A 17371-nucleotide genomic window follows, 5' to 3' on the forward strand; every position below is an offset into this window, starting at 1 on the left:
GGTATGGTATTGGTGTTGACGCCGGCCCTGACATCTCTCTGGGATGATGTCTAGATTCGCGAGCTGCTCCCAAGCATGATTCTGCCCTTCCCTCCCAAAAAAGTGGTCAACAACAAGGTTGGTCCCATCCTCAGGCTCTTTGTCAAAGGGCGCGGCCACAAGGCAGGGCATGCAGCCTTGTATACGCCCCGTCCATCGCAGCCATCGCAGCTGACGGGCCTGTACTGGTGTCATCTGTGCTCGCTGCCACTGCAGGACCCCAAATTTATCGAATCGCGACGTCGAGAGCTCGAACAATGGCTTCAGGTTAGCCTTGAAGCGCTTCTCGCCGGGTACCCATGACCCTCGCCAGTGTTGTGCTTCACGCGACATATTCTTTTGCTGGTAGCGAGCTCTGGAGCAGCCGGCCGTGCTTGCTTTATCCTGTGTGCATGATACACTCCAGGTGCGCTCTCGTGTAACGTCATGCCCGGCAGATAAAAGCCAGTCGGGCTGCTTTTCGATAGCTCAACCCACACGGTTTCTGCGCCCAGTTTCCCAGGCAAGCGGCCGAACGTATTTTGACGGCTTTGGAAGCGCAGGTGTGAATGGTTGGAAACGTACACGTACTTGCCGGCCAAAATTGATATTCACCAGAGCCATTTGGGTGACTTTGCGGACTCGCAGCGTGAGGCGGGTGTCGGGCGGCTAGGCGGCGGGACGGACAGTGGACTGGCGACCGATGCCACCCCGGTCCGGCAACGGCATCCCAAACAATGGGGTGCCAATGTGAACGCTGATCACGAGGCCACTTCCACGTCGGGTGCGTGCTTTACTCTTCGGCCCAGTTCCACCCTGCTCCCAGATCTGGAAGCTTTTCTATTGTTCTTTATTTTCTTGGCGTTCTGTATGACCTTGGCGGGTGCATCCTGTGCTGGTGCGAGAAACTCAGATGCAACCCCCGTGCGTTCGGCACATGGTGTGGCGGTGTCGGTGGATGCTACTCCCGTGGAAGATGCTCGGTGCGTTTCACGAGGGTTTTCTTCACAATGGTCGGGTTGAAGCTTTGTGCTCCGCCATGGGGCCTCCTCAAGTCTCAACATTAACAACCGCTTTGCAATGGGGCCCACATCATGTAGAATGGCTTCGCGCTACGTGCATGCTGTGAGCACGGTGGGTCCTGGTATCCGTGGGATCATCGCTGTGGTTCGCGCCTCGTTGCCGTCTACGCTCATTCTTGCGCTGACTCTTCAGTTGGGATCGGACTTGACCGACTTGCTCGGTGACGAAGATGGCATGACAGTGCCTGATTGTACCGAGGATGCGTTTAATCCGCCCATTGATGCCCCACCCACACGTGAGCGGCCGTACCATGTCGAGGGTGAGTGGGTGCCACATTTCCGATCGGGTTGGAGACCGGCACCCGGTTGCGATGGCTTGCGACAGTCCATCTTCTTGCCACTTCTTCTGCTCTGTCGAGTCGGCTCAGGTGCATCTGCTTGCCGCATGCCTTCTCACCATCCTTCTAGCCTTGGCTGATTTCACGGGCCAAGATCCGGATGAGCTCACATTCAAGCGGGTGAGGTGTTCGATTCGACGCTGAAGACTTTAGACTCGGCAGGCAGTGGTCGCACCTTTTGTCTTGGGCTGATACCGTGTGGCTAAACTCGTAGGGTGACATTATCACGTTGGTCGGGCAAGATCCTCAGTCAGGTTCGTATCCTGATTCTGGGTGCGTCGGTGCGCTATGTGGCTCTCGTGCTCACCAAAGACGGACCGCTGCTGTATAGGATGGTGGCAGGGGATGTTGGATGAGGACCAGGCCGGCCTGGTACCTCTCAATCTTGTGCGTCCATCTATGGATCACGAGACTGAAACAACGGCTTGAAGCATCATGCGGTCTTAGGCTATTCTGTTTGAGTAGGAAGGTGGTGGGTGGTACAAGGCGCGGAGCTTTGCTCGGCTGTAGAAACCTTATCTAGCGTACATTTGGATGTACTGTTTGCTTGTTGTGTACAACTGCAGAAGCATGCTTATCCATGATCCTCGGTGTGGTGGGTACTTTTCCGTCGTGACTGCTGTGCAGCGCGGCGATGCCCTCGGTGCGCGGCCGACCCATGGTCTTGCTTTGTGGTGTTAAATTGTCGTGTTTGGTTTGAACGAAATTTTGATCCATTGTCACTGCCTTCGAACACTGTGTGTAATTATCAAAGTGTGTCAAAGTGCGACGCATGTGGTAATGCACAGGTCTTGTGCTTGGAAAGCCGCCCTAACGTTACGTCAACAGGGACGGTCAGCGGGTGTGGCGATATCGCACTACGTAACGCTGTGAAAGGCGCTTCAAGTGTGACGGGGGCCCACGCGGTACGCGGTGCCTGCATCTTTTCCCTTCTTTGCGCGTGCGACCCCGCCCCTCCTGGCAGAGGGCAACAAGTAGGACGCCGGTCAAGCGGGTCTCAGCGAAGAGCCATCAGGCCCGTCTGCAATGGCATGTGCTCCGCTGTTGGCGAGAGCCGCTTCCCATCGCTGCCATATGGCTGAAAGAGATAGATAGAGAGAGAGAGAGAGAGATAGAGAGAGAGAGAGAGAGAGAGAGAGAGAGAGAGAGAGATAGATAGATAGATAGAGAGAGAGAGAGAGAGGACACACACAACACACCAACAGAAAGACAAAAGAAATCAAACAAAAGGAAAAAAAAACGGTTTTTTGCCGTCTTTTTTTGTTCTTTGAAGTCGTCGTGTTCAGTGGCTTTTCCTTTTGTTTGCGACCTTGTCTCCCTGAGCGCGCGCTGGAGAAACGGCAGCGGCCCCCGCATTCCTGGTTTTTTCTTCAAAGCCTTTTTCGTTCCAGTCGGTTGTCGTTGCTGGGTGCATGAGCCGAGGCTGCTTCTGTTGCTCTCGCCTGCCCAGCCGGGCACCAGATCCAGTATTCATCCATTCGCTCTCAGAGAGAGAGGGTGTGTGTGTGCAGGTGTCAGAGAGAGAGGGTGAAGGAGAGTGAAATTCAGAGACATCCCAAGCGGAAACCCGTGTGTGCGAGAGAATATCAGTGAAAGCGTATGTGATTGAGAGAGTGCGCGAGCGAGCGTGAGTGTGTGTGAGTGTGCTGCAGACAGACAACGCGGGCCCTCTTTGGCGCCAGTGGCGCAGCGCCAGTCGTGCTTGTGCTCTGCCCGCTGCCACACGATTTGATCCGGCGGGGCGGGTATCAGGGTCTTCTTGTGAGGCTCCTGTGTCCAATCTCTCAGCGCACTGCTTTGGAAGAGGCGCGTTGACTTTGGTTGAGCTTTTGTGTGGCCCCGACAAACGGCTGCCCTTTGCACAACGAAACACTGGGCGCTCACTCGGAGACGCGCCCAGTGGGCGGCCCTCCCCTTGCTGTTGCTTTTGCTGCCGCCCTTGAGCAGCTTCTCCGACCAGTCCAGCCGTGAGCACAGGATGTCAAGTACGCTCGCAACATGAATCCACTTCAACCCCTATCCCAGGTTAGCCTGCCGACCAGTCCACCACTGTACTTCACAGCCCCTTCTTCCCCGACTTTTTCGACCGTGAAACTGTCTTGACCCACCCTCTTGTCCGACGAGAAAACCGAAGCTTGTCAACTCACCTCATCCCGACAGCATTCGCAACTCCACCCTCAGCATCAGGCCACTACCGCCACGCCTGCCACTGCCATGAGCAGTAAGCGCCCAGCCTACAAGCAACGCTACGTCTTGCGTGGTCATCGACGTGCCGTCAGCTCCGTCAAATTCAGGTAACACCACCTTTGCCTTTGCTACCATCCCCAACCTTTGATCTTCCCGACTTTGTCGTCTCGTCCACTTGATAAACTTGTTCGCGTGTTCCTCGTCATATGCAACCTCCCCGCCCGTCCTCTCCTCTTCTCATTGCCTTGCCGTCACCCTTCCTGCCCCAATCCGTCAGCCCTGATGGCCTCAAGCTCGCGTCAGCCTCAGCCGACAAAACCATCAAGGTGCGCAGGCAGGCAATGACTCATTGCCACACATTTAGGTCTCGTCCAGTCTGCCTGCTTTCCCATTAACACCACTCACTATACATCTTCACTCGGCGCCACTAGGTTTGGAACGCTTACGACGGCCAGCTATTGTCCACGCTCTCGGGCCATGAGCTTGGCGTCAACGATGTGGCCTGGTCAAGCGACTCCCGCTTTTTGGCCTCTGCCTCGGACGATACCACCATTCGTATCTGGAATGCAGCCACGGTGCGGGTCGCATTGAGTTCCTCTCATCGAAACCTCTGTGTTTTTTGTTTTTTTTTTGTTTTTTTTCCCCTTTTTTTCTTCCTTCTCTCCTTTCCTTCTCTCTCTCTTTCTCTCTCTTCCTTTTCTCCTGCACGCCGTCCACAGCAGTCAAAGCAAGAAAAGGCATTATGTCCTTTCCCACCTTTTTGACCGCTCACGCCGGGTATCATTAAACTTGATTTATCACGCAGGGTCAATGCGTTCAAACCTTGAAAGATCATATCAACTACGTGTTTTGTGTCAACTTCAACCCTCAGGGCAACCTGCTTGTCTCAGGATCGGTTGGTGGTTTGAATCCCTCTTCCCGCCTTGCTCTGGTACACAGCGTGTGTGCTTATGGCTTCCCACTCAACTCTTGCACATAGTTTGATGAGAGCGTTCGTATCTGGGATGTCAAAACTGGCGTGTGCCGGAGGCAGCTCTCAGCCCATTCTGATCCAATTTCCGCGGTCTGCTTCTCGCGTGATGGTTCATTGATTGCTTCGGGCAGTTATGATGGTCTATGGTTCGTCTATACAATTTGAACTCGCTTTTGCTGACTCATACCACGAGTCTTCCGGCTGCCGGTTGTTGTGTGTCCATCGTGGCGGCCTCACTCACCCACCAATACCCACCAATGCAACGGCTCTTGCTATCACATTGCCTTTTCGGGTGCTTGTGCGCAGTCGTTTGTGGGATACAGCAACGGGGCAATGCCTCAAAACTCTCGTTGGTGAGTGCTCAAGCTGTTTTGTTTTTCTGGTTCGATTGCAAACTCATTTAAGTGCTCGCATTGCCAATGCAAACAGATAACGACAATTCACCTGTTTCAGCTGTTTGCTTCTCGCCAAACGGCAAATTCGTACTTGCCTCTACTTTGGACAGGTACGAGGTTGCGCAGTTGTGCCCGTAACTTTTGGATGAATGAAGGCGGTTCTTCCCCGCTTTGCCACAAACCCACCTCGACCCTTCGTCATTCTTGTGCACATGCCTATCCCTGGTCTTTTGACGACTGACGAGACATCCTTTGTATGAGTGCTCACTCGACTCGCCACCGTTCGTGCTTAATAGTAAAATCCGGCTCTGGAATTGTGCCACAGGGAAGTGTCTCAAGACTTACGAAGGCCATGTCAATCGCAAGTTTTGCATGTTTCTGAGTTTCTCAATAACCAACGGCCAGGTATGTTACACGCCTGCCTGTGTGTGCGCTAGGGGTTCTCCACATAGGCACCTCATCGCTTGTGGTATTCCCTCGCCTGCGCAGTACGTGGTGAGCGGCAGCGAGGATTGCAAGCTGTACATTTGGGATTTACAAAACCGCAACGTGGTTCAAGTTCTGGAGGGACATCAAGGTACGCACTTGTTTAATCCCATGTGATGACGACATCCGTGTCACCATGTCCTGCGCTCGCTACCTTTTCTTCCGACGCCATGGCCCACCACTTTGCTGTTCCGCGCAGATGTGATTTTGGGTGTGAGCTGTCACCCGACAGAGAACATCATTGCCACAGGCGGCTTGACAGAAGATCCCACCGTTCGCCTGTGGTTTGAGGGTGACATCAAACCACCGCCGGCCGCCATTGCCGCCTCAAAGACAGCGCGCGCTGCTCAAGAGGCCGCAACAGCAGCTACCACAAGCGCAGGGGTGGATGACAAGGCAACTGCAACAACAGACTTGGCCGCGGCCCAAGACACCTCAAGTGGCGCGACACAGACTGCAAGTACAGTGACTACACCCGCATCTACCACAGCCTTGGCTTCTGATCCCAGCGGATCGCAAGCCAATGCTACAAAACAGGCGGGCAACACCGAGGTTGCAAGCTCGGTATCAGCCCAAACCGCGGCGTCAGCGACGGCCACCGACGCCGGCAGCACACAACAGGCGTGAGATTCACGCCAAGGCTGCCAACTAGATTCAATGGCTTGAGCCGGATCTGTGGTTGACCGGGATGACCACGCGCGATGGCATGGGCATTCACCGCACACATGCGTAAGGCTTTTATTCAATGTCTGTTCCCCTAGATGTGCTCCTCTGCTTTTGCATCCTCAGGCTTTGTTGTTGTTGTTGTTGGTTTTTTTTTTCCTTTCGCCTGTTCTTTCTTCTTCTTCTTCTTTCTTTCCTTCAAGTATCTGTTGGTGTGTGTGGGTGTTTGCGTGTTTGCCTTTGGTCAAAGGAGCAGCACTTTCCTTGCTCTGCCTTCGGGTTCTAGACTACACAAATCATGTGTGTGTGCGTGTGTGTGCACGCGCGTGTATTCTTTGTTCTTCGTCTCTTCTCACCTGCTTAGTCTCGCGCTGATGCCTGCTGGCAGACTTGCCCTTTCCGATCTGAGTTTGTACAGTCTTGTTTTCCTATCATCTGTTGGCCATCCCACAACTTGTGATCTGCTAAGGTTACGGTCCATGCTGTGCAGGTTATAATCGAACACCTTTCTCAAACACTTCAGACACAAGTCCACAAGAAAAGAGACCTAAATTGGATCGTCAGGACACCCAGAGCAAAGGCGCCCAAAGGCGAAAGGGAAGAGGCAAGCACCAGACAGAACAAAAAGAAGAAGAAGAAGAAACAGCTTGGGCAATTCTGACCCTTTGCTTGAGCGTTCAATAAGATCAATCAGCAAACAAATCATCCAGATCTGCCTTGGTCACCTTTGCGCTGGTGGTCGTTTTCTTTTTCTTCTTGACGGATTTTTGCTTGACTGGATAGCAGACATGCGTCATGTGAGTTGAAGCATTTTGACCTGTATATATCACCAAAGGGTACACTCCAAGAAAACCCTTATGCGCACCTGGAACTGAGTCGAGAGTGTCAAAAATGTCGTCCAGCGTGCCATCTGTGGCAGGCGTGGCAGCGGCTTTGGGTGTTTTCTTTTTCTTGGTCGCCTTGCTGGACGAAGCTGCTAGCTCCACCGGCTGCTTGAAGAGATCGTCACCCTCTAACCTCACATGCAAATCCAGAGCCACGCAGAATGAACAAAGATCAAGCACCGCTCTTTAGTTGAACTGTAGCACCTGGGACTGTTGAATCTGACAAAGAGCGATGCACATAAAGTTACGTGACGCACCACCAAAAATATCATCCAAGGCCTTGGCATTGGCAGCAGCGGAGGGCTTGGAAACTTTTGCCTGTCAACCATCACAGTGTTAGCTACCACCGGGTCCTGAGCACACTGACACGTCTGAGAATGGTTGAACATACCTGCTTTGTTTTACCATTGCCGTTGGCTGTGACCTTGCGCGTGTCTTTGAACATGTCATCACCATCGTCATCACCAAAGATGTCGTCCACAGTGCCGTTCTTGACCTGAAGCAACATGCATCTGTCAGCTGAAGCATGATAAAACACGATGGCATGGACTTGATGGCGCGGTCACACACCTCAGCAACGGTTTCGGGAGTCTTCTGCTTTGTCTCCTTGACCTCAGCTGGCTTCTTTTCCATCTTGGGAGAGCTCGGCATGGGGGCTGGCTCAGCTGCTGCTGGTGCTGGCACGGTAGTAGCGGCTGGCTTACTGTTGGAGGAAGCACCAGACGTCTGGGCCGGGGCTGGTGCTGCATTGGAATCAGGTGCTGCGCGGCACAAGAAAGCAGCATATTGACACAATTTTTATTTGCTCTCAAGCACAAGGCAAACACAAGGCGCGGGACGAGAGCACACGAGCAGAGAACACGGGCCCTCACCTTTGCCGCGTCTTCTGCTTGGCAAACGGCGCGTGCCACGCTACGTTCGAGCAATTAGCCGGGTGCAGTGAGTCCGAAAGGGCTTCCAGAAAAACGCGGGCCAAAAGTTCACAGATGGTCCGTCAGTGTACCTGAATGCCGGCGCGTGTTTTGGTGGCTGACACGAGCATGTGACTCGTCTCTGGAGGCTTATCCAAAGCTGCTTCCTGTGAGAAGTGACGTTGCAGCAAAGCCCGTCAAATGTGCATAGCAAAAAAAAAAAGTTTGTTGGAGAAGCGACGGAGAGGAGGAAAAAAAAAAAAAAAAAAAAAAAAAAAAAAAAAAAAAAAAAAAAAAGGGGGAGCGTGACCGGATCCAGAGGGGTGTCGACTGACCAAACCATCACCAGGCGCTACCGCAGTCGGCGCCTTTGCCGACTCTGTGGGAACAGGCGATGCTTTCTTGACTACTTGCTTCTCACTTTGGCTCTTGTTGCCAGCACCACCAAACAAATCATCGCCATCGCTATCATCATCATCACCCCCAAACAGGGTGTTTGTGGCCGCTGGCTTGCGATCATTGCTGGAAGTTGTCGTCGTGGCGACGGGTGTTGGCTCCTTGGTGGTGCTCTCAGCAGCTGCGCCAGCCCCACCAAACAGGTCGCCATCGTCATCATCGTCATCGTCAAAGAGGGATGAGCTTCCTTGCGAGGCCGCTTTGGGTTTTGCCGCAGCACTGTTTCCTCGCGCTGCTGGTTGCTGCTCATCTTTGTCGCTGATATTGCTCGCTGGCTCTTCTGCATCGTTATTTACAGCTGCCGGTGACGAAGCGCCGATGCCGCGTTTATGCAGCTCGGTAAGCAGACCAGGAGAGAATGTGGCCTGGCCTCCAATTGGCTTTTTGGGACCAACAGGCTTGGAAGGTGCCTGCAAGTTGATCGAACGACACATGGGTACACACGCAACGCAGTCAGGCAAGGCGACAGCAATCGCCTCATCGGCTGCTAACTGAAAAAACACGGCACTTCTGGCGACCTCCTGATACCATCAATCGAATGACAAACCCACCTCTACCGGTTCAGGCTCAGGCGAGGCTTCTTTAGGCTTTGTCGGGGGCTGGTCGGCTGCCACGTCAAACCCAAATTCATCGTCATCTTCCTCATCGCCAAACAAAGAGGCTCCCTGTGTGCCCAATGTGCCGACAAAAACAAGACTGAGTGAGCAAGTGCTCTTTTCATGCAATAAAAGTTGTTCTAAGTGAACAAAAGCGATAACAATAAAAGACGGTTAGCGTACTGCTTTGGGTTTGGGTTGGCTTGCTTTCACCGGAGCGGGCACAAGAGGCTCATCCTCCTCCTCATCATCGAACAAGCTTCGACTGGGAGCTTTGGCTGCTGCTGCTGCTGCTGCTGCTGCTGCTGCTGCTGCTACACAGCCAAAGCAGAAAAAGGCGGACGATAAGATCGGCAGATACGCCCTCGACTGCCACAAATATACCAGCAAGAGAGCCCAGGCAGCTTACCAGGTGCCGTGGGTTTGTCCCCAAAAAGGTTGCCATCACTAGCCAGAAAGTCGTCGTCATCGTCGTCGTCATCATCGAAAAACAACCCTTTCTTCGGTTTGCTAGCTCCTGCTGCTGCGCGCATGAGCCAACATAGTGAGGATGACAGGACAGAGCACGCAAACAGGCACATTATATCAACCCACCTGATTGGTGAGCAGCAGGCTGCGATACGGGGGCCACGACAGCCGGTGCACCGGTCGGTGCACCGAATAAGGCTCCCATATCCTCATCTTCGTCCTCATCCTCGTCGCCAAACAAGCCACCCAGACCCCCTTTGCTGCTGCCGCTGGCTTTGGCGGGTGCTGCTTGAGGTGCCGCGGGAACAGGGGCGGAGGCGACGGCCGCTGCGATTGCGGGAGCCCCGACGGACGGCGTGCCAAATTCACCGTCGCTTTCCTCATCGCTGTCTTGAGCACGTCGGCGCGCTGCCGCTGCTGCAACTGCTGCTGCCAAAGGATTCACGGGGTTGGCAGGAGCAGGAGCTGTGACGGCAGTGCCGTCGTCATCACCAGCCACTTCCACGTATTCGCCTGCACCACCTGTTGAACTTGCTGGCGCAAAGGTGTCATCCTCCTCTTCCTCATCCTGCCACGGATATATTGCGTGAGCGCGTCAAGGTGTCATGGGCACCAGTTGGTGCAAAAGACAAGCGTGGCCTTTGCACATGCACCGACAGCACGGGCGGTCCTGCAGGCAATGCGGCAATGCAACGCACCGAATCATCAAAAAGGCCACGGGCCTTCTTGGGAGCTTCTGCAAAGGCGGGTACGGGAGCAGGAGTGTTCATCTCCTCCTCAAGCATACTCCCCGCAGCAGCTTGCTCCTCGGCGGTTTGGCCATGCATGCGAGCAGCACCAGCCGGGACCTACAAGGCCGGGTTCAGTGGTTGATCAGTGCACAAATGGTCGAGGCTGCTATAATGCAGTGATGACATGTCATACCTTGGGCGCCTGAGGGGCAAACATGTCATCTTCGCTATCGTCGGCGCTATCAGGCACATCAAACATGTTGGGCATAGCCGCCGGAGGGGCTGGCGGGATGGCTGTTGCCTCGGGCTCCTCTTCGTCTGCAAGAGGGTCTGCACAGATTTGATGCAGCATAGCGTGGTTGAGGCGCCAGATTGAAGCACCACACAACAAACAGCGCGCGCCTCACCTTCGAATCTGCCATCTGAGGTTGGACCATCCATCTCCAACTCGTCTTCGGAAGCAATGATACTGGCCCCGTCACCGTCCTCGTCAACCAAAAGCTCCTCCTCCTCAGCATGGTAATCCTTGAGACCCACTGTGGCATCCTCGATATAGGCCACCGTCCCAATGATGTAGGGCAAAAGGCGATGTGCGTATGCCGACTGTGACACCGACACAAGTCAAAATAAAAGCAACACCAAAGCAGCATGCCAGGAGGTGAGCAACATGAATCATCGGCTTTTGAAATGTCTTCGTAAACGAGGAAAACAGTGAACAGCCTGAAAATGAGCGCAAGCTCCAGGACGCAAAGACAGAAGAACGGAAACCAGCCGACCACGATCAACATCGCTCTTGATCTGGAGCATGGAAAGAGTGATTCAATCAATGTGGAGGGTATACCTTGGGTTGATAGCGACGCTGTTGCGTGCGTGCGGGAGCTCCAACGTCTGACCCTGCATCCGAGTCTATATCCATTTCCATCGGTTGGTCCTCCACAATTTCATAATGATCCTCCAGCACTTTGAGGCCAAGCTGAAGGGAATCGGTAAACTTGCGCACGATCTCCTTGCGCTGCTCTTCCTTATCTTTAGCGCCTCCGCTGCCGTCTGTTTGTGGCGGTGCCTCGGCCGGTGTGGCCGTATCCACGTCATCCTCATAAACACGGCTTTCAATAAACTGTTTAACAGATGATAGGTTCGTGACGGAAAGATGGCGAGCAAATAAGCAATGCTGTGCATGGAGTGTTGTTCACATCTGGCCCGCATTCTTTAGGGTAGGAGGTACCCGCGATGCATCAAGCAGCAAGGCTGACCTGAGTGTTTGAAAGCATCATAAATCCGTTGATGACGTTTTCTGCTCGAACCTGGGTCATCTTGGTCTCTGTGACCAGGGAGTCGACAGCCTTCTCAAGCTCCGAGGTGCGTGATAGAAGATGTGACGAGAACTACGTATGCGACCCGAGGGAGTGATGGATGAGGGCTGTCGACCGGCCTGGCTTGATCGCTGCATCACGTATGCCATGTCAACTCGCAAGGCGGAGTGAACATATTTGGCAACACACCTGCTCCAGGTGATGACGGAGACCTTCATCAGCAGCCAGCGACCATTGCGTAGTTGACGCACGCAGCTCGGGAATGGACCAGGGGCGCTCCCATGCCTGGAGCAGGGATGGAAAAAGGTCACATTAGCATCCACGACCAAGTTTCGGACCACCCCTCAAGTTATCGGCTGCGTGCAATTGTGGTACAGGCGCATGCTGACCTTGTCTTCAGATGGGGCAGCAACGCCAGCTCCGACCGACACCTCCTGCGCAAGGAATGGCAGATAAATTGGTGTGAAATGCCGCGCGCCCAACGTGGTTGAGAAGACGTGTGGGCAGCATACCGTGACTGGGTTTTGGGAGACCATCGGCGTGGCGGGCTCTGCAGGCGTGTCTCCGATATTATTGCTCGCCGGCGGAGCTGGCGGTGGTGGTGCTGCAACATTGTATAATAAGACGAGTGAATCGTTCGATTGCGTACACGGCCAGCAAAAGACTTCGATCGTGCGCGATCATACACGCGCGGGCGCGCGGATACATACCTGAGGAAGCGGCAGCAGGTGGAGGGGGCGGTGGCGGTGGCGGGGCGCCGGCAGGGCCCGCTGGAGGTGGCGGCGGTGGGGGTGGGGGTGGAGGTCCACCACCTATTATGAATGAAAGCACACAATAACATGTCGATCATGGTCATTGAAGCAGTGAACAATTTTAATTTTCGGTCACGCATGGTGAGATCACAGGGGCACAAGGATAGAAACGCACCCATTAGCGGTGGCGGTGGCGGCGGCGGCGGCGGCGGCGGAGCAGCCTATACACACGCGATCATCACAGGCAAGCGTTGAGACTTGGGCCACCGTCGGAAGGCTCACAAGGCCATCCTGCTTCACCCGATCAAAGTCGACCCCAAAATCTCAATGCCCATACACATCAAGCTCCCACCCAGTGAACTACCCTGCCCGCTCTTCCGACACCCAGCTCCCTTGCCCGCAGCCCAGCCCTGCGCCGCGTAGCAAGCCCGACACCAGCACCAGCACCAGCACCAGCACCAGCACCAGCCATCACCGACCATCTTGATCAAGTCCACAAAAGGAGGAAAAAAACTGGCAGGTTACAACAGTAAAAAAGAACACCAAAGTGGAACGACATGGCAAGCAACAGAGACAAAAAGCTGGAGGAGCTTTTGTTCTTTGGTTCTTTGTGAAAGTGTTGGATGGTCAGAATCGAATCGACTTTTGACTAGATTTTTCTTTCCCCTTTGTTCATGGTTCAAGAGCAACCAAAAAAAACCCCCTCTCAAAGACCTCATCTTCGCGCGGCGTAGGTGACAACAGACGAGATGGTTACAACATGGAAAGCATCCCAGAACAGTCGCGAGGAAAAAAACAAACAATGGCGCGTAAGGCACGCCCAAGGGAGAAGCACAAGATAGCACAACGCATGACAGCAGAAATCAGGGGTTGCCGGTCGGAATGGGATACAGCCTCGGTGCTGATTGATTACTTGGCCCAGACGGACGTGCGTGGAGGAGCAGCCGCCTGCTGCGTGGAGGGAGCCAGGCTAGCCTGAGCCGTGGCCATGGTGTTCAAGCCACCCGTACCGTTACCAGTGGTCAGAGTGGTGGCACGCTCGCCGCGATCGTGCATCGGGCGCATGTACCGCCGCACACCACCAAAGCTGAAGAAGAAAACGCAAGCGAATCCCCACACGGGCACACAGAGCCGTGAGAAGTACGGAAGAGGAGGTAAAAGAGAAAGAGAAACGGAAGAAGAAAAATAAAATAAAAATAAAAAAACAAAGGTCCTCAAACGCAACGCGCCAACGACCGAACGGGAAAGACTAACCGCTTGTAGCTGCGGGAGGTGTTGTTGTAGCGGTCCTTGTAACCACCTGTGCCCGAGCCGACATCTACGAGTCGCTCGTTGTTCTCGACAAACTGGCCCACCTTCTCGGCAAAGGTCATGGCCAGGCGCTGCAGCTCGTTGGGCTCAGCCTTATGCATCACCACGGTGCCCTCGACCTCATCTATGCTGCCATGCAGCTCGTTGCTGTACACCATACGGCTCACAATGCCATGCACACGGCCTAAAACACAAAACAAAACAAAACAAAATTGTGATAAGCATGCGACAAGGAAGAACACACCAGGATGAACTGGAGGGCATGACGTACGGCTATCGAGTTCAAACTTCTTGGCCAGGAAAGCAAGCTGAAGAGAGTTGTAGTGACCACTGGCATGGAACAGGTAGGAGCGCAGGCCCTCCTCGCAGATCTTCTGCTTCAGCATGGCGCACACCGCCTCACGATCGGTCATCAACTTCCAGGCCTTGAGGTTCAGGATGTGATCGCAGCACGTCTTCCAATCACCGTGCATGAGAGCAAGCGAAGCGGCCATGATGCGCTCACGCGTGTTCTCCGGAGGCGCAGTGAACATTTGACCGCAAAACTGATCCAACTGGCGGCGGTACTGACGAATGGGCATGCGCGTCCGCGAGGGATCGTGCATCTGCTGCGAGATGAAGGGGACCTCCAAAAGCATGGCGGTCGTGTAGAACACACTCTCAATCAAATCGTGATTGATATGCAAGTGGAAGGGCGTTTGTCGCGCCTTCTCAATCTTCTGGTCTTCCTGTGACTTGTCGTGATCCTTGCGGTACGACATGCCCTGAGCCAAAAGCTCGCGAACACGAGAGCTCCAAATGTCATGGAGGGCATGTTGGGCCTCCTGAATCTCGCCGCGACGGAAGGCGCACAGACCGAGCTGCACCATGGTGCGGTTGTACAGAATCTGGGTTAAAGGATCAGCGTGGTTGATGTTCTCCTGCAGATGGCCCATCAACATGAGGTCACGAGCACGCGACAAGCGGTCAAAGATGGCATTGTGGTAAATGTGGCAAAGCATGGCGCGCAGGCGCTTGCGATCGGCGTTTTGAAGTGAGTAGATGTAAGTGCAGAGACGATTCATGACACCAGTAATGTCCGACTCGACAGCGTCGTCCGTCACCCAGAGCGTTTCCACATCCGAGATTTCCGGTTCCACGGGCACGACATCCTCCTTCTCAGCCTCCGAGGGCAGCTGGCGGGTAGGCGAGCGGATCGTCGAGGGCACATGGGACGTTTTGAAATACACGTGCTCGATGCGCATGAGACGCGAACGAGAGAGATCGTCCTCCGTGTTCAGGCGCATGGCATACTGTTCGGCCAAAAGAATCAAGTTGTACAACACGGGCTCATCGCGGAGGCGCACCACGTAATCAGGGGTGTAAGGGTCAATGTTACGCAGGCTCTTGGTAAACTCAGTGTCAAGGCGCTCAACGTAGTTAATGACATCGCCCTGAAGGAAGAACGGCGCTTGCTCAATCTCCTCGGCACGATCGGGCTGCATCTGGATCCGCAGATCATCGTGCTCGTGGAGCAGGCGGTAGACCTGCATCACGTCGTCATAGCAGTTGGCCCAGTGGGCGGGCTTGAAGTAGCCGGCAATGGAAGTGGGCTCATCAAAATGCAGGGCAATAATCTGCAGCATCAGCTTGGCCTCAATACCAACACCCAGGTTGTTCTCGCGCGATGTGGCCAACAGTTTGCGCAAGAGACCGCGGAGATCAAAGTGGGAAGTGTTCTTGCGACCACGGGTTTGAAGAACCTCATCCATCTTCTCAAGCACAGCCTTGACAGTCACCTCATCACCACGCTTGAAGAGAACCGTCTCCTTCTTGGCACGAGTAGGCTGGACCAGCTGAAAGCCATCGTCTTCGTCATCCTCGTCACCGGCACCCTGCACCGTCTTCTGCTTCTTCTCCGTATCACGCTCCTTGCGCTCACGCTTTTGAGGCTTGACCACGTTCGACTTGAGGAAATAGGCGGCCGTGTAACGGAAGCCGCCTTCGGCCTCATTATCCGAGTCCGAGTCTGACGACTCCTCAGAGCCATCGTTCCAAAAGTCAGAGTCCGAATCGTCGCCATCCTCGGTTGACTTTTTGGCCTTGGCCTTGGCCTTTGACTTGGCCTTGGGCGCCTCAACCTCGGCCTCGCTATCACTGGCATCAGAGTCAGCGGCACCGGTAGCCTCCTGATCCTCATCGGCTTCCTCTTCCTCCTCGAGAAGGCTGGGGTCCTCGCGGCACTCGGCAATGGTATCCTCCAGTGGCACGTCCAAGAACTTGGTATCTTTGTTGAACTTGCGCAGCTTGGCCTGAGAGTTGGACCATGGATGAGGTGCCGAGGCGCAAACCCATCGGAATGCGGACGCTCCTGATCCAGAGCCCCTCTAAACATGGTCAAACATACCTTGACCTTGGAGAGAGAAGAAGCAGCCGTCTTGTTGAGCTTCTTGCGGTCGCCCCAGGCCGCATTAATGGCATCCTCAAGCTCAATAGCAACCTAAACGTGCAGCAAAAGAAACACAGAAACCCATCATGACACGATGAGATGTATTGCAACGTTTGCAAAAGTTCAATGGGGCCTGCTGCTCAAAAGGTCATACCTTGAGATAGTAGCGAGGGGGCTTGTTCAGGTTGCGATTCTTCTCCAGCTGCTTGTTCAGGGAGGTATACAGATCTTCAACCTTGGCCCAATCCGACACGGTCACTTTGTTGGACATTTGCTGAGCCGTGGTGAGCATCTCCTCCTTGCTGCAAAGAGCGGTCATAAATCATGGCGAAAACAAGTCACAACATGAGACCGTGGTCAAAAATGTTCTGAGTTGTGCACAATTAAAAAATGCGTGAGGCATTTGAAGGACGTACAACTTCTGTTCCTTGGAGCGCACCATACGCTTTTCCTCGTCTTCGTCATCATCACCGGCAAGGAAAGCATTGCGCCTAGCAAGGTGTAAAACGAGAACACGTGAGTTGTTGATCGGCAGCTAGACATCTGATGGGTGTTGAAAAAAAAAGATCGTAGCATTGCAAGACCCGCTGAATCAATCTCAAGCACACTGCGTGATACGATGACTAGAATTTGCCATCATGCCCAGGCTCCACACAACAACACGATGGCCAACCAACACAGCGGATGCCCGAACCTCCCCCACACCCCCTGTTTGAACAAACACTCGAAAGCTCGAAGGACCGCCATGGCTAATGCAGACACGGTCCACATATTTCGTTGGAAAAGACATTGTGGCTGGCATGACAGGCAACGTACATCAGCTTTGTTTGGGGCTGTTGCTGAATCTCATCGTCTGACTCATCGCTGGACGACGACGAGTCGTCGTCTCCCCAGAAACGCGACGACATGATGGCTCGGTCAACGCAAGGTCACAGTAATGCGCGATCCCAGCTCTTAATGCCTTGGCAGCCTGTGGCGAGCGCAAAGCAACGTAGTCCAGAGACTGCACGGGTTGATCAGATCAAGCACCAAGACCTGTGAGCAAAGCCAAACAGTCGCAGAGAAACTTGCTCTCAGAGAGTCCATGCGCCATGACAGGACACGGCACAACCAAGGAAGGAAACCAAACTCGAACCCACTATCAGAACCAGGTTCTTTCCAAGTACTCAATGCCCCGACTCAAGCAGGCAGAAAAGCAACCTCACTCCCACTCTTCCCTATTCCACACAACAAACACTGCCTGTCTGCCGCTTCGACCACCAAAGTGATCCAGAGCAAGCACCACGAGCACACCGGGCTGCCCCGCGCCGCGTGTTCACGTTTCAAGACGAGCGACGAGACGCACTTACACGCTCACTGGTCAACTGCTTGAAGCTCAG

General features: G+C 54.1%; 2 protein-coding genes across 2 annotated transcripts; one reads left to right on the top strand and one right to left on the bottom strand.

Moving 5' to 3' along the window:
* Positions 1-3831: 3831 nt before the first annotated feature.
* On the top strand, positions 3832-6106 carry MONBRDRAFT_29616 (uncharacterized protein; the record flags this gene model as incomplete). Its single annotated transcript, XM_001750039.1, has 9 exons — positions 3832-3951; positions 4057-4200; positions 4431-4520; positions 4605-4744; positions 4905-4951; positions 5028-5103; positions 5290-5398; positions 5483-5570; positions 5679-6106. The coding sequence occupies 9 exons, from the start codon at positions 3832-3834 to the stop codon at positions 6104-6106; spliced, it is 1242 nt and encodes a 413-aa protein (XP_001750091.1).
* A 722-nt stretch (positions 6107-6828) lies between these two features.
* MONBRDRAFT_39011 (uncharacterized protein) lies at positions 6829-16995 on the bottom strand (the record flags this gene model as incomplete). Its single annotated transcript, XM_001750075.1, has 24 exons — positions 16809-16995; positions 16409-16483; positions 16147-16294; positions 15951-16043; positions 13836-15855; positions 13508-13748; positions 13264-13340; positions 12212-12313; positions 12014-12105; positions 11691-11786; positions 11442-11573; positions 11030-11305; positions 10596-10791; positions 10382-10518; positions 10156-10305; positions 9584-10025; positions 9399-9512; positions 9173-9303; positions 8945-9058; positions 8359-8803; positions 7597-7787; positions 7418-7522; positions 7008-7131; positions 6829-6917 (listed from the first exon to the last, which is right to left on the bottom strand). Exons 1-24 carry the CDS (start codon positions 16898-16900, stop codon positions 6829-6831), a joined length of 5682 nt encoding a protein of 1893 aa, XP_001750127.1. The 5' UTR covers positions 16901-16995.
* Positions 16996-17371: the final 376 nt, after the last annotated feature.

The sequence above is a fragment of the Monosiga brevicollis genome, genomic scaffold (assembly GCF_000002865.3).
Source record: "Monosiga brevicollis MX1 MONBRscaffold_36 genomic scaffold, whole genome shotgun sequence".
Classification (NCBI taxonomy): Eukaryota; class Choanoflagellata; order Craspedida; family Salpingoecidae; genus Monosiga; species Monosiga brevicollis.